This window comes from Eucyclogobius newberryi, unplaced genomic scaffold, assembly GCF_026437365.1.
Source record: "Eucyclogobius newberryi isolate DKJ021-1_F unplaced genomic scaffold, fEucNew1.0.hap1 SCAF_12, whole genome shotgun sequence".
Classification (NCBI taxonomy): Eukaryota; Metazoa; Chordata; class Actinopteri; order Gobiiformes; family Gobiidae; genus Eucyclogobius; species Eucyclogobius newberryi.
Window position 1 is genome coordinate 29,283,388 of NW_027315746.1, and position 12,986 is coordinate 29,296,373.

The 12,986-nt window shown below is 44.9% G+C and overlaps 1 protein-coding gene across 1 annotated transcript in view; it reads right to left on the bottom strand.

Moving 5' to 3' along the window:
- artnb (artemin b) overlaps positions 1 to 12,986 on the bottom strand; it is a 50,415-nt gene continuing 37,429 nt past the window's right edge. The window contains exons 2-4 of the mRNA XM_072440432.1: positions 5,029 to 5,099; positions 2,224 to 2,434; positions 1 to 618 (exon numbers count right to left, since the gene is read on the bottom strand). Coding sequence (XP_072296533.1) covers positions 116 to 618; positions 2,224 to 2,434; positions 5,029 to 5,099 — 785 coding nt within the window. The 3' untranslated portion in view covers positions 1 to 115. The remainder of the gene's footprint in view (positions 619 to 2,223; positions 2,435 to 5,028; positions 5,100 to 12,986) is intronic.

Consider the following 12,986-nt stretch of genomic DNA (forward strand, 5'->3'; position numbering starts at 1 on the left):
TCGTGGTGATGGTCGTCAAACTCATCCCGTTCATCTGAAGAGAAGGTTTCTTGTGACTTTGGTGCTGAGCTCAGTGCCTTGTACGTCCACTCCGGAGGGACCCCCCAGTCCGGCCTCAGCCCATGCACATGCAGCTGGCAGCAGACAGTGAGTCTATGGTCTGCCAGGTGGTGTGGGTGTCCATGAAGGAGACAGACTCGTAGCGGTCGGGCCGGCAGCAGGGATGGCTGCTCACTTTGCGGGCAATCCATCGAGGTAAAGAGCCGTTGTGCAGCAGAGCCTTCACCGCCAGGTCGTACGTGGTCCTGGACGACTGGCACGAGCCCACGCAGTATTTAAACAGAATAATCTCGTCTGAGTCGTAGCCCAGGCCTAAGTCCCGCACCTTCATCTGGCGCCGCTCCAGGCGACAGTATCTGCTGCTATGTTTGGGAACTTTACTGGCCTTCCCCCTCCGCCTTCCCCCTGCGGTGTCCTCCTCTGCATCGTCCTCTTTCTTCCTCTTTTTCTTTTTCTTGATCGGTTTGGGCTGAGGGTCCGAAGGGTCAGAGGAGCGAGGAGATCGAACCGTCCAGCGCAAACTGGGATGGTCGTCCGTCTCGTCCAGCACGTAGGGGTCTGGAGTCGAGAAAGTGACAAACAAATGTTAAAATGGCAAAACAACAAGTTATTTATGAGTTTACAGAGGAATAAGTGGTTCTGTTTTGTTTTTTAGCTTATTTATGCACTGTAGCTTCTTGATTTTTACTGCCTTAAAAACATGACAAACAGAACTACTTTGCAGCGTTCTAGACATATGTCTAGACATGTGTATTGCATTTTTAAATTACAAATATTATGCAGTATGTTTTTGATTGTTATTAGCCATTAACACTAACACTTTGGCTTTAGATTCTTATGTTCTAGAAAATAAAGTAGTGTGAGTTGCCTTAGAGCTCTATCTAGTGGAAGCAAAGGAAATAAACAAAAGCTAGTTTGGCCCCAACATACTAATGTGAGGATGCAGTTGTAATGAACGCAATCGTGATTTATGATGTCATAAATCTGAAAGATTCGTAACAGAGTGGTATTTGAGGCTCAGGGGGAGAGGATTAATGAAACAAGCACGAATGAAGCTACAGACAACTGCAGGTATGTTTTAGATGATGGAACAATGTTATACCATGGATAAAAGCTCAGTTTTTTTCTTTTTGCAAAATGTGTCTTTTAACAGAGAAGTACAAAGAGTGAAATGGGGGTGAGGAGTGGGGAGAGATATTCAGTAAACTGTCAGAGGTACGTTATGGTAACATGTAGGCCTGTGACTGTGGACGTGGCATTTTGGTTTTGTATATGTGTGTTTTGTTCTATTGTGACGGACAGAGCAGATATTTACAGTGTGCACGATTGTAGATAAACCAACACAGAACCAGACATTCTGTTCTCAGTATTTCTGTTCTTTACAGTGTTAACAGAAAATCCACAACAGTGTGAAACATGGAGTGTGGTTCACACTGAGGACATGTTGTGTCCGAACACAAATGTCATCATGCCCTGGGAGGAACTCAGGAGAACCCTTAGCAGTGCCACAGATTGTAGCTGCACACAACAAAAGCAGCATGTACATTTGAAAGAAGACAGACTGTACTTAGCAGATTTGTAAAGCGCAAATACAAACCACAAACTTTTCACTACTTTCACGATGCATTTAATGTGGTCAGACATTTTGCCCTTTTTTTGCTCAGTTTGCACTCTCACCATTTAAGGTTTCAGCTGACCACCTGACCAACACATAACTGACCAACTGACTTACTACTTACTATATTTAATCAACTTGCATCCATAGACTTAAATGGAACATTGTAACGTCCAAGAGCTATATCCAATATACAATACTGTATCTAATATGTGAACAAAATGAAGAAAGACATTCAAGTCTGTCTCGATCCATTTGGTCCCAAATATGCAATTTTGGAAATGTTTACCCATAAAATTCCTTATTTATAAATTAAAACTTTGAATGCATTTTGTCTTACATTTATGAGTTTCAAATCGATACCTCTCAATGTAAGATATTTTCCTGTTCATCTGCAGTGTTTTGCCTTAGTTAATTAAGTATTTCTTCCTTGTGCTACCTTTGCTTCTGAACCAATCAAATTAATCTTCAGCAACAACCTTCTTCCACACATCTCCACCACAGCAGCCAAACCATGAGCCACCTCAGCCTCTCCGCTGTGTTCATACCGTAGAGGTCGTGCCACGAGGGGTCCGGGTCGCTGTCTTCCTCCTGCTCCTTGTCTGGTACTTCGGGCAGGGTTTGGGGAAGCGGCCCCTCATCTGGGCCTTGGATCAAACCCACCACAGGTCTGGGCTCTGCTCCCGTTCCTCCACTGCTGCTTATGACTGTAGCACCTCCGACGACCGGCAGCAGAGCGAGGAGGACCAACAGCAGCCCCTGCAAACAGAGAGTTTCAAACGCGCTTTAGCATCTCCTGTTCAGCGCGAGTGAAATTGCAAGGCTGTATTTCCACTCGTTTTATTGATTTCCTTTGTTTCTTTAAATTTTGCACAAAGGCTTTTTATTTCTGCTGTCATTGCAGCCAGGAGCGCCTAATCCCTCGCTCGGCCAAGTCCTTCACAATCTCCTCAAATACCACCCGATTACGGTACGAATGTACGATTTTTGCCTGAATAGTGACTAGTTCACAAACTTCTTCCACTGGCCTCAGACGTAGAGGAGAGAGAACCAGTTTGGATCCCAGGCTGCAAATGCAGAATGCAGTGAATGCTTTAAGTAGAAAAAAATGTGGCATTGAAATATATGTATTGGTGTTGCAAAAGGTGTAAAGCTAAAAGAAGTTCAAGTGAAAGGACATAGTGACCCTTCTCTGTGGAAATAGATAGATAAAGTAATAATACATTCTGTACACAACAGCCTTCTTCAAAAAAAAGGAGAAAACAATAACACTAAACGGCCTGATTTTACAACTTGTACTAATAATTCAATAAATCTGTTTTTTGGAAGGGTTTGTTCATGCTTTGTGACAGTAAGTGGGCGGCAACTATGGATTATTTTAGAAATTGACATTAGTTATTAGTTTTTGCGATAAGCTGAACTTGTCAAAAAGATTGTTTCTGTTGGGTCGTTTTTTTTTTATTCAATAATTTAATAATTTGCAGTCTTTGCTATAAAAGGATCTTTTCATATGTGTTGAAGGGTCAGTATAGTCCAGATAACAATTACCCAGACACAAGCCTGCATTAGGATACACTCAGTGGCGTATGTTCTGCAGGTTCATTCACTTTTGAGCAAATTTTATTCATAATTCCACAAATCTATTTACTTGGAGGCAAAAGGGCTTAACCATTCCGACCTATTATTTTCAATGAGGAAAACAATGAAACAAATAAGTTGGCACCTGACTGGCTTTTAATGTCTGCGTCTCAGATCTGTGGCCGAGTTACATTTTATCTAGCGAAAGAAACCGCCTATCTTTCTACGGTTCATAAACTCTTTCTGAGGTCAAGCACTTTTGCAGAATTTACAAGCTCCATTTCCTGCTCCATTCCAGTATTAAAATCAGTTCTTCTGAGACATGGCCTGATATGCAAATAATATAAAACATTCAAGTCAAAGTCCAGTGGCAGGGCGAGGGCAGTGTGGCGTCAGACTTCTGTTTGAGCCACTGAACCACAACCATCTCTTGGCGTAGGGAATTTCTCCTGCATCTCACTGCCAGCGAATAGTACGCTAGAACGGTCTCAAGGCCGAGTTACAAGGCGCTGGAGCTGCCAAGAAGTGGAGCACACCGATTCACTTCACACTTTTGTAATCGGCAGTAGCCAGCAGTCCCCAGTGAAAAGCATTTGAGCATGTATTGTAGAAACTTACTGGAAGTGCCCTTTGTGGGAGGCAGTCGGTAAAGGGATATCAGAAAAAGGTCTAGAGGTGCAGTATAACCTTTTTGGTGGGAGGTCTGCCACATGATTGTAAGTGTGATCGGCAATCCGCCTTATATCTCAAGCAAAGGTATTTAGTTTGAGCCATCCAACTGCCTAAATATTACGCAAAACGCTTTATTTGAACACTTTATTGCAAAAAGGGAACTGCACAAACATGACTACTCTGCTCTCCTATATACTCTGTTTGTGGATGAGTTTGTAGTAGTTGGACATTTTAATTTATTTATTCATCATGTCACCGTACAATTACATCATGCCTGAGGGCAAAGATGATATAAAGGGAATAGCTATAAAAGCTCATTTCCAGCTGTAGTCCTCAAAAGGGAAAAAGGGGAAGGTGGGGCAAAGTGCATTATTTACAGAGCAACAATAGTCAAATTCTCAGTAATTTTGTCAATCACTTCAATTTGGAATTACAGTATTATGTATGTATAAATTATATAATTTGGGGAAATCAATATTATGCCCAACATATGGGCCTAAGGTGCGTTGGTTTCACTGGGTTCAGAAGAATCGGTTGCAGCATTGGCCATGTAAAAAAAACTGTAAATAATTCGTAAATCTCAAAATATTACTGCCAAAAAAACTCTTGTACAGCAACAACCGCTGGCAGCCTCATGGGGATTTTATTATGAAGATATAGACATATATAAATCAACAAATATTCTAAATTTACCACTGCATTTGAAGGGTGTTGAGCCTTATTTAAGACTATTGTATCCATTACTTCTACAATCTACAAAAAGTAGGACTGTATTTTAGACATTAATGCGTTTTAAACAAGTATACTCTGAATTGTGATTGCAATACTTATGTACTCATAAATCACAGTTAGACATTTTTTCACATCCAGTTAGAACAGACTCATTACATAACTTCAAAATAAAATCTTTCATTCAAAGATTGCAATGGACGCAAAAAAAAGATACATATATAGCAGTCTATGTTGTTTGCACAGATGTCCTTTACTGTATCTTGATCATGATTATGCAGAGTGTGGTAACGTCTCCTCGTATTGTCCACGAACAAAAGCCACACAAACCGTCGCTAAGTGCCGTTTGATAAGCAGCTCTGAATAGTCCTCACCATGGCTTTGGCTGACATCACCGCAGTTGCCTCCTGCCTGCCCCGGGTCCGAACCCTCCAGGACGCCCCACCTGCAGAAAGAAAACAAGATCCATGTCAGGAACCGTACAAGGCTGCACTCTGTCTACTCTACTCTTTTCAAAACTCCCATAGAAAACGTAACATAAACTCAAAACACCAAACATGCGGGTGGTTATGTGATGTCCACCATCGCCAGATACAGTAAAGAACAACAGATCAGGGGCCCCTAAACTAACGTATGTCTCCTAAATCACGTCCTCCTTGCAGACTTCAGTGGTGTGGCTAGTGTCGGCATGTCGCGCACACAAAGAGTCAAAGGCATTCTTCGGCATTGGCGGAGGTCCTCACTAGGAGTTAGATCCAGCTGCAGATAGGACGTCATGCATGATTATATATGTACGTGCGGCACTAGGGGTGACCACTGAAATTTCACTTCTCGGCTCTGAGGTTATTAAGTAACCACAGGGGAAGCTAGAGAGGTTAAAGAGGTCACTGTGTCAGGAATAATATATACAAGCTGAAAGTGCAAACATATTGGTTTCTCAATTGGCTACTTTAGGTGATAAAAGTAATTCAATCAGGAGAGAAAAATAAATAAGTGAGGAACCAAAAAAATATTCAAAATATTCATTCACAAAAGTATGTTGTGAAGCACAATTTGTTTGAATGCTCGAGTAAATTAAACGGATTGCTAATCAAAATGAAATGTGACATTTTCCCATTCATTTGTTTAGTTTTATGCTGATCCACCACAAACATTTTGTACTTTTTTTGGTGCGTTCCCACTTGCACATTCACCACATCAAAATTAGGACTAAACTAGGCCTAAACCCGAAGCCAAATCTGGACTAGATCAGGACTAAACCAGGGCTAGGACTGAAATGGGTCAATTTCGGACCAAATTTTTAGTTTAGTTTGAGAGCATATTATTGAACTGGTATTGTCACCTGCTTTTTTTCTATGGAGTTTGATAAGTTAAATGTCATATTGTGGAACATTAGACAGCCATAGCAATAACATCTCCATAAGAGGCTTCACCAGAAAAGTCACATAGTGGCATTAAGGCCACTGCAAAGTCCAGGAAGAGGCACATCCACTGAGCAAGAGCTAGTTTTAACACTAAAATCTTTGGTCAAGTTTTTTCTGGGACAATTAGTTTAGCGAAAGCTAAATCTAGGGAGGAGGCAGAAGAGACTGAGTCCGTCGTTAAACATACAAAAGCTTGACACATAAAGGTGGAGGCGTCGACGAGAGAGTTGTGGTAAAAGATACATAGGCTCAGTACAGACGTGTGCAGAGGCAGAGAGCGCGTTGACGTCTAGGGACGGTCAAACATGGGAAAGAATCAATCTGAAAGCGATGTGTCCATCCCGGAGACGCCTGTCACGCTGGCAACGTCAAATAAATATGGGAAAGAGTGTCTGGAGTGTCTGCCAGTGTGGTCCAAATGATTTGGTTTTCCATCTGGCAGATCACCAAGCACGGACAGAATGTATGATTCATTACAGCAAAATTGCTAAATTGAATGAATAGAATTTTTTTTCTTTTTTTTTCTGTCATGTCTTTGGGATTTTAATGCATTTTTCTCCTGTTGTGTGAAGCAAACTTGCCTTGCCTTACCAATATTGAACCTTTTAAGTAGCCATAATATGCTTTCTTGTAGGTTTAATTTGCTTTTAAACATGTTTTGGTCACCATTGCATTTGTATTTTGTGTTTTCTAACTTGAAATAATAATCTACATTTGGAATTTTCCAATTTCCAATTAGGTATTTAGGTGTTCAATGTAAAAAAAAAAAAAATATGAATCCCTTCGGCAAAGTGATTGTGTTTGTTGTGAACACAGTTTGACCACAGTTCGAGTCCGGTGATGGTTAATGGACTTAAGAACTGTGCAGGCGAAATACATTTTCTAACAGTGACACAAATAATATCTGGGAAAATTTCAAACAGAGTGATTTGTGAGTGCTTAGAAAAGACAAGGATTAATGAAACGAGCGTGAATGAAAATAAATAAAACTCCAGCACAGCGCTATTCACACATAACAACAATATCCATCCTTAAAAAAACTTCCTCTGAATAAGTCGTCATTGTAATCTGAAACAGTTTGTCCCGAGCCCATTGAAGCGCATGTATCTACAAACATAACCAGGAGCTTCTGTCATCGCGAGGCTGATTTGGCTCGCCTTGGCACTGGGAGCGAGCGCGTGCTGTTGGTGTATTTTTAGATCCCACTGATAAGCGTGCCATGTTTATTTAAGAGTCCCCACATCCCTGCAGTCAAGTGTGTGCACGGAGACGGAAGAAGAGCGAGGGAATGGGAGCGTTGTGGGGTGGCGGCAAAAGTATGGAAATGTGCTGTTAGTTATGACTGCGATGGAAGTTTTTGAGAAATGTTGACGCTTAAACTATCTGAGATAATAGGAAATATGTAATAATACAAAATTATTTAGTTTGAAATGTGAGCAATGGTTTGAGTAAATCCCAGAATATTTACAGCAAAATGATAAGATAAGATAAGATATTCCTTTATTGTCCCACATGGGGAAATTTCATTGGTGCAACGCAGGTAGATGCAGAGGTAGATACAGAAGAACAGATCACTTATAGGAAGTCTGAAAAACACTTTCAGTAGAAGATCTCCTATAAATAAATAAAAACTCCCATAGACAAATAAATAAATAAATAAATAAATACCATTGCATGTGATCACGACAGCAATTGCACATGAATATGTGTCACGACAGCACATAGATTGCACATGAATTTCACAGTAATTGCACATGAATTGCACATGAATTCCAACAGCAATTGCACATATGACAGAATTGCACATCAGTATTAGGTTAGGACAGTATTACGAGTGTTCAGTACTAACAGTTTTTGTTATAAAGTCTGACAGCAGCAGGAAGGAAAGACCTACGGAACCTTTCCTTCACACATTGAGGGTGGATCAGTCTCTCACTGAAGCTGCTCTCCAGAGCGGAGAGAGTGTCCTGCAGGGGGTGACACTCATGGTCCAGCATAGATGTGAATCTAGCCAGGACCCTCCTGTCCCCCACCTCCTGCACCGAGTCCAGAGCACAGCCCAGGACGGAGCTGGACTTCTTGATGACTCTGTCCAGCCTCCTCCTCTCCCTCTCTGTGATGCTGCTGCTCCAGCAGGCCACACCGTACAGGAGGGCTGGTGCCACCACAGAGTCGTAGAAGGTCTTCAGGAGTGGCCCTGTCACTCCAAAAGACCTGAGTCTCCTCAGGAGGTAGAGCGGACTCTGGCTCTTCCTGTACAGTGCGTCTGTGTTATGAGTCCAGTCCAGTTTGTGGTTCAGATGAACACCCAGGTACTTGTATGAGTCCACTCTCTCAATGTCCCGTCCCTGGATGTTCACTGGTGAGGGGGCAGTGGGGTGGCGTCTGCGAAAATCCACCACCATCTCCTTGGTCTTCCCCGCGTTGATGAGGAGGTGGTTCCGCTGACACCAGTCCACAAAGTCCTGCGCCAGTCCTCTGTACTCCGCGTCATCGTCGTCCGTGATGAGTCCGATGATGGCAGAGTCGTCAGAGAACTTCTGCAGGACACAGCTGTCCGTGTCATGTCTTAAGTCTGCAGTGTAAAGGGTGAAGAGAAAGGGCGCGAGGACAGTGCCCTGGGGCGCCCCCACACTGCAGGTCCGAGTGTCAGACACACAGTTCCGGGCTCTCACAAACTGGGGTCGGTCCGTGAGGTAGTCCAGGATCCACTCTGCCAGGTCATACTCCACACCAGCAGTCTCCAGCTTGTCCCTCAGGAGCAGCGGCTGGATGGTGTTGAAGGCGCTGGAAAGATCGAAGAACAGAATCCTCACAGAGCTGCCAGGCTTTTCCAGGTGAGAGAGAGAGCGGTGCAGCAGGGAGATGACGGCGTCCTTCACTCCGATGCCAGACCGATATGCAAACTGTAGCGGGTCCATGGCTGAGCACACGGTGGAGCGGAGGTGGTCCAGGACTAGCCGCTCCAGTGTCTTCATCAGGTGGGACGTGAGAGCCACTGACCTGAAGCTGTTGAGGTCTTTGGGGCGCGGTGTCTTAGGCACAGGTAACAGACAGTAGGTCTTCCAGACCTGTGGTACCACCCTCAGCTTCAGGCTCATGTTGAAGACATGCTCCATAACTCCACACAGTTCATCTGCGCAGGACTTAAGGAGCCTGGGGCTGATGCCATCAGGTCCTGCTGCCTTCCTCACTTTAATCCTCTTCAGCTCACTCCTCACCTGTGCTGCTGTGACAGTCAGTGGTTGGCAGGGGGACCGTGTGCTGGGGGGATGGGTGAGTCCAGGCGAAGTGGGGAGCTGATGGTCCGGGGCAGATAAGCGAAGAGGAACAGATGCAGGACATTGTCCAGCTGTGGAAGAGGGAGCATGCAGCTGTGCAGGGGGAGGGGCGGGTGACAGATCAAACCTCAAGAAGTGAGCATTTAAATCATTCACCCACTGTAGATCCCCCTCTGTCTGGGCAGGGGGGATTTTGAAGCCCGAGATGGTTTTCAGGCTCCTCCACACTCCCTGAATGTTCTTTTGCTGCAGCTGCTCCTCCATCCTCCTCTTGTAGCCGGCCTCAGCCTGCCTGATCTTCCTCCTCAGCTCCTTCTGCACAGTCCTCAGCTCCTCCTTGTTCCCTGACCTGAAGGCTCTCTTCTTCTCCTTCACCAGAGCCTTCAGTTCACGGTTAATCCATGGCTTGTTGTTTGGAAAACACCGCACCGTCCGGGAGGGAACAATGTTCTCAAAACAGAAGTTGATGTAGTCCGTGATGCACTCTGTGATGGTGTTGATGTCCTCCCCATGTGGGCCATAGAGCTCAGTCCAGACAGTGGTGCTGAAGCAGTCCCTCAGAGCCACCTCGCTCTCAGCAGACCACATCCTCACCTCACGGGACACCATAGGCTGCCTGCGCACGATGGGTTCATACACAGGCCTCAGATGTACATGGTTGTGGTCCGAGCTGCCCAGGGGAGGGAGGGGGGAAGAAGAATAAGCCTCCTTGGTGTTGGCAAAAAACACGTCCAATGTTCTATTCTCTCTGGTGGGGCAGGTAACATACTGGGTGTATGTTGGTAGAACAGAAGAGGGAGAAGCGTGGTTAAAGTCACCAGAGATGAGGAAGAGAGCCTGTGGATGCTGTGTTTGCAGCCTAGGTGCAGGAGAGCAGTGCTTCACAAGCATCTTCAGCATTGGCAGACGGGGCCACATAGACTGCGATCAAAATCACATGTGAGAACTCCCGGGGCAGATAATATGGCCTCATGCCAATAGCCAATAGTTCAATATCCTTGCTACATAGCTGCTCCCTCACTGTGCAGCGTTCGGGTTTGGACCAGCTCGTGTTCACATACACCGCCAGACCTCCTCCTCTTTTCTTCCCGAATTCTTTCGTTCTGTCCGCCCGCAGCAGATGAAAATTGTCCAAACCTACAATAGAGTCTGGCATTTCTGCTGTTAACCAGGTCTCTGTGAAAATCAAGACGCTGCTGTCCCTATAAATCCTCTGGGACCGCATGAGGCTCATTATTTCCGTCATTTTATTTTGAAGGGACCTCACGTTACCCATGACTACGGCGGGAACCGACTTCCTGTTTGTCCCTCTCTTCTCTCGGAGTTTACGTCCAGCCCGTCTGCCTCGTTGCGTTTTCCTTAGGATGTCCGCCGGGATAACGTGACGATCTCCGGGTAAGACGACAGTTCTCCGCAGTTTCATGAGTTCCTCCTTTGTATAAACGCGGTACGGCGCCGGCCGGGGGGCGGGGCCGGAGCCGGGGGACTCAGAGCCAAAACACATCGCAACGACACGACGAAAACACTCAATCCAGCCGAATAAAGTCAAAACAAGTTAATTTAAAGCGATTCCAGTGCGTGTCCCGATCATTCGTGAAGTTCCTCTTTCATATAAACGTGTATATAAACGTGTACCGACGACACGCCGTACTTTAGCGCGGCCGGAGGGGGCGGGGGGCTGGTGGGCTCGCTCGGAGCTAGCTCACGTCACAACAACACAACGAACGCAACGAAAAACGCTCAAATCCAGCCGAAAAAAGTCAAAAACAGTTGAATTAAAAAACTATTCCAGCGCGTGTCCCTATCATACAGTAAAATAGAAAAAATATACTAACTATATTTACAAAATATAGTGTAAGTGATCAATTTGTCGACTTGACCATAATCGACTTGACCCGTATTCTCTGGCGTTTGCGCTTGATGTTGCAGCTCTGTTAAAACATAAGGTCATTAGGCCAAAGCGCGCCTCCCAATCAACATCCTCCCAGCAGACAAGGGACGTTGCACTGTGATTCTCAACGCAGCTGATTACGAAGCCAAAGTCCACACCCTCCTCGAGGACACGACCACATACGAACGCTTGAAAAGAGACCAGTGGCTACAAGAAGAAAGTGATAGACTGTTTACAAAGGCTGGAAAAAGAGGAAGTGATGGACCGGCCTCTGTATTACAGACTGTATCCTGGTGAAGCCATGCCTTGCATTTATGGCCTTCCAAAAATACACAAAAAGGATGTTCCACTCAGACCCATAGTGTGCAGCACAGATTCCATCACTTACAATGTGGCCAAGCATTTAACAACTATATTGGCTCCGCTTGTGGGGAATTCGGAACATCATGTGGAAAACACGCACAACTTTGTGGATAAAGTGAAACATCTCCAACTGGACCCAGATGACTTCATGGTTTCATATGATGTTGTGTACCTGTTCACCTGCATCCCGACCTCTGATGCAGTAGCAGCGGTGAGGATCAGACTGCAGGAAGACACCACCCTACAGGAAAGGACCAAACTGACACCTGAACACATATGTAAACTGTTGGACATCTGTCTGAACACCACTTACTTTCAATTCCGGGGACAATTTTACAGACAGATTCATGGCTGTGCCATGGGCTCGCCCGTCTCTCCCATAGTGGCCAACCTGTACATGGAGCACTTAGAGAAGAAGGCACTGTCCTCATTCTCAGGCATAGCCCCAAAACTGTGGCTCCGCTATGTCGATGATACTTTTGTCACAATCAAGAAACAAGAGTTGGAAACCTTCTCTGAGCACATCAATGCTGTGGACCCACATGTCAGGTTTACAAGAGAAGACGCTTAAGGAGAATCGCTTGGCCTTTCTTGATTGTTCCACGATCAGAGGAGAGGACGGGAAACTCCAAATAGAAGTATATAGGAAACCTACACACACGGACCAGTATCTGCTCTTTGGTTCCAACCACCCACTACAGCACAAGCTGGGTGTGATCAGAACCTTACAACACAGAGCTCAAGGTGTGCCCACCAGCTCAGAGGGCAAGAAGAAAGAGGAAAAACATGTCCGTAATGCCCTCTCAGCCTGTGGTTACCCCGCTTGGGCTCTCAACAGAGTGAAGAGAACCAAGAAGCAGGACAAAAGGGAAACTGAACAGAGAAGGAAGGGTGTTTCTATCCCTTATGTGTCTGGCCTGTCGGAAAAACTGCAGAGAATTTTTAGACAACACGAAGTCCCTGTTTATTTTAAACCTGGAAACACTTTAAGACAAAAACTGGTTCACCCTAAGGACAAGTTGCAGACTCAAAAACAGAGCAATGTAGTTTATTCAATCCAATGCAGTGAAAAAAGCTGTAAAGAACGTTACATAGGTGAGACGAAACAGCCTCTACACAAGAGGCTCTATCAGCACAGAAGAAATACAAGTTCAGGACCACAGAGCGCCGTGCATCTCCATCTTGAAGCCTCTAATCACTCGTTTGAAGACGGTGAGGTGAAGGTTTTAAGCAGGGAGAAAAGATGGTTTGAAAGAGGAGTCAAGGAAGCTATTTTTGTTAAAAAAGAAAAACCTTCTTTAAACAGGAATGGAGGGCTAAGATTCAATCTTCCTGGTATCTATAATGGTATACTGAACCCCTGGAGAGGTAGA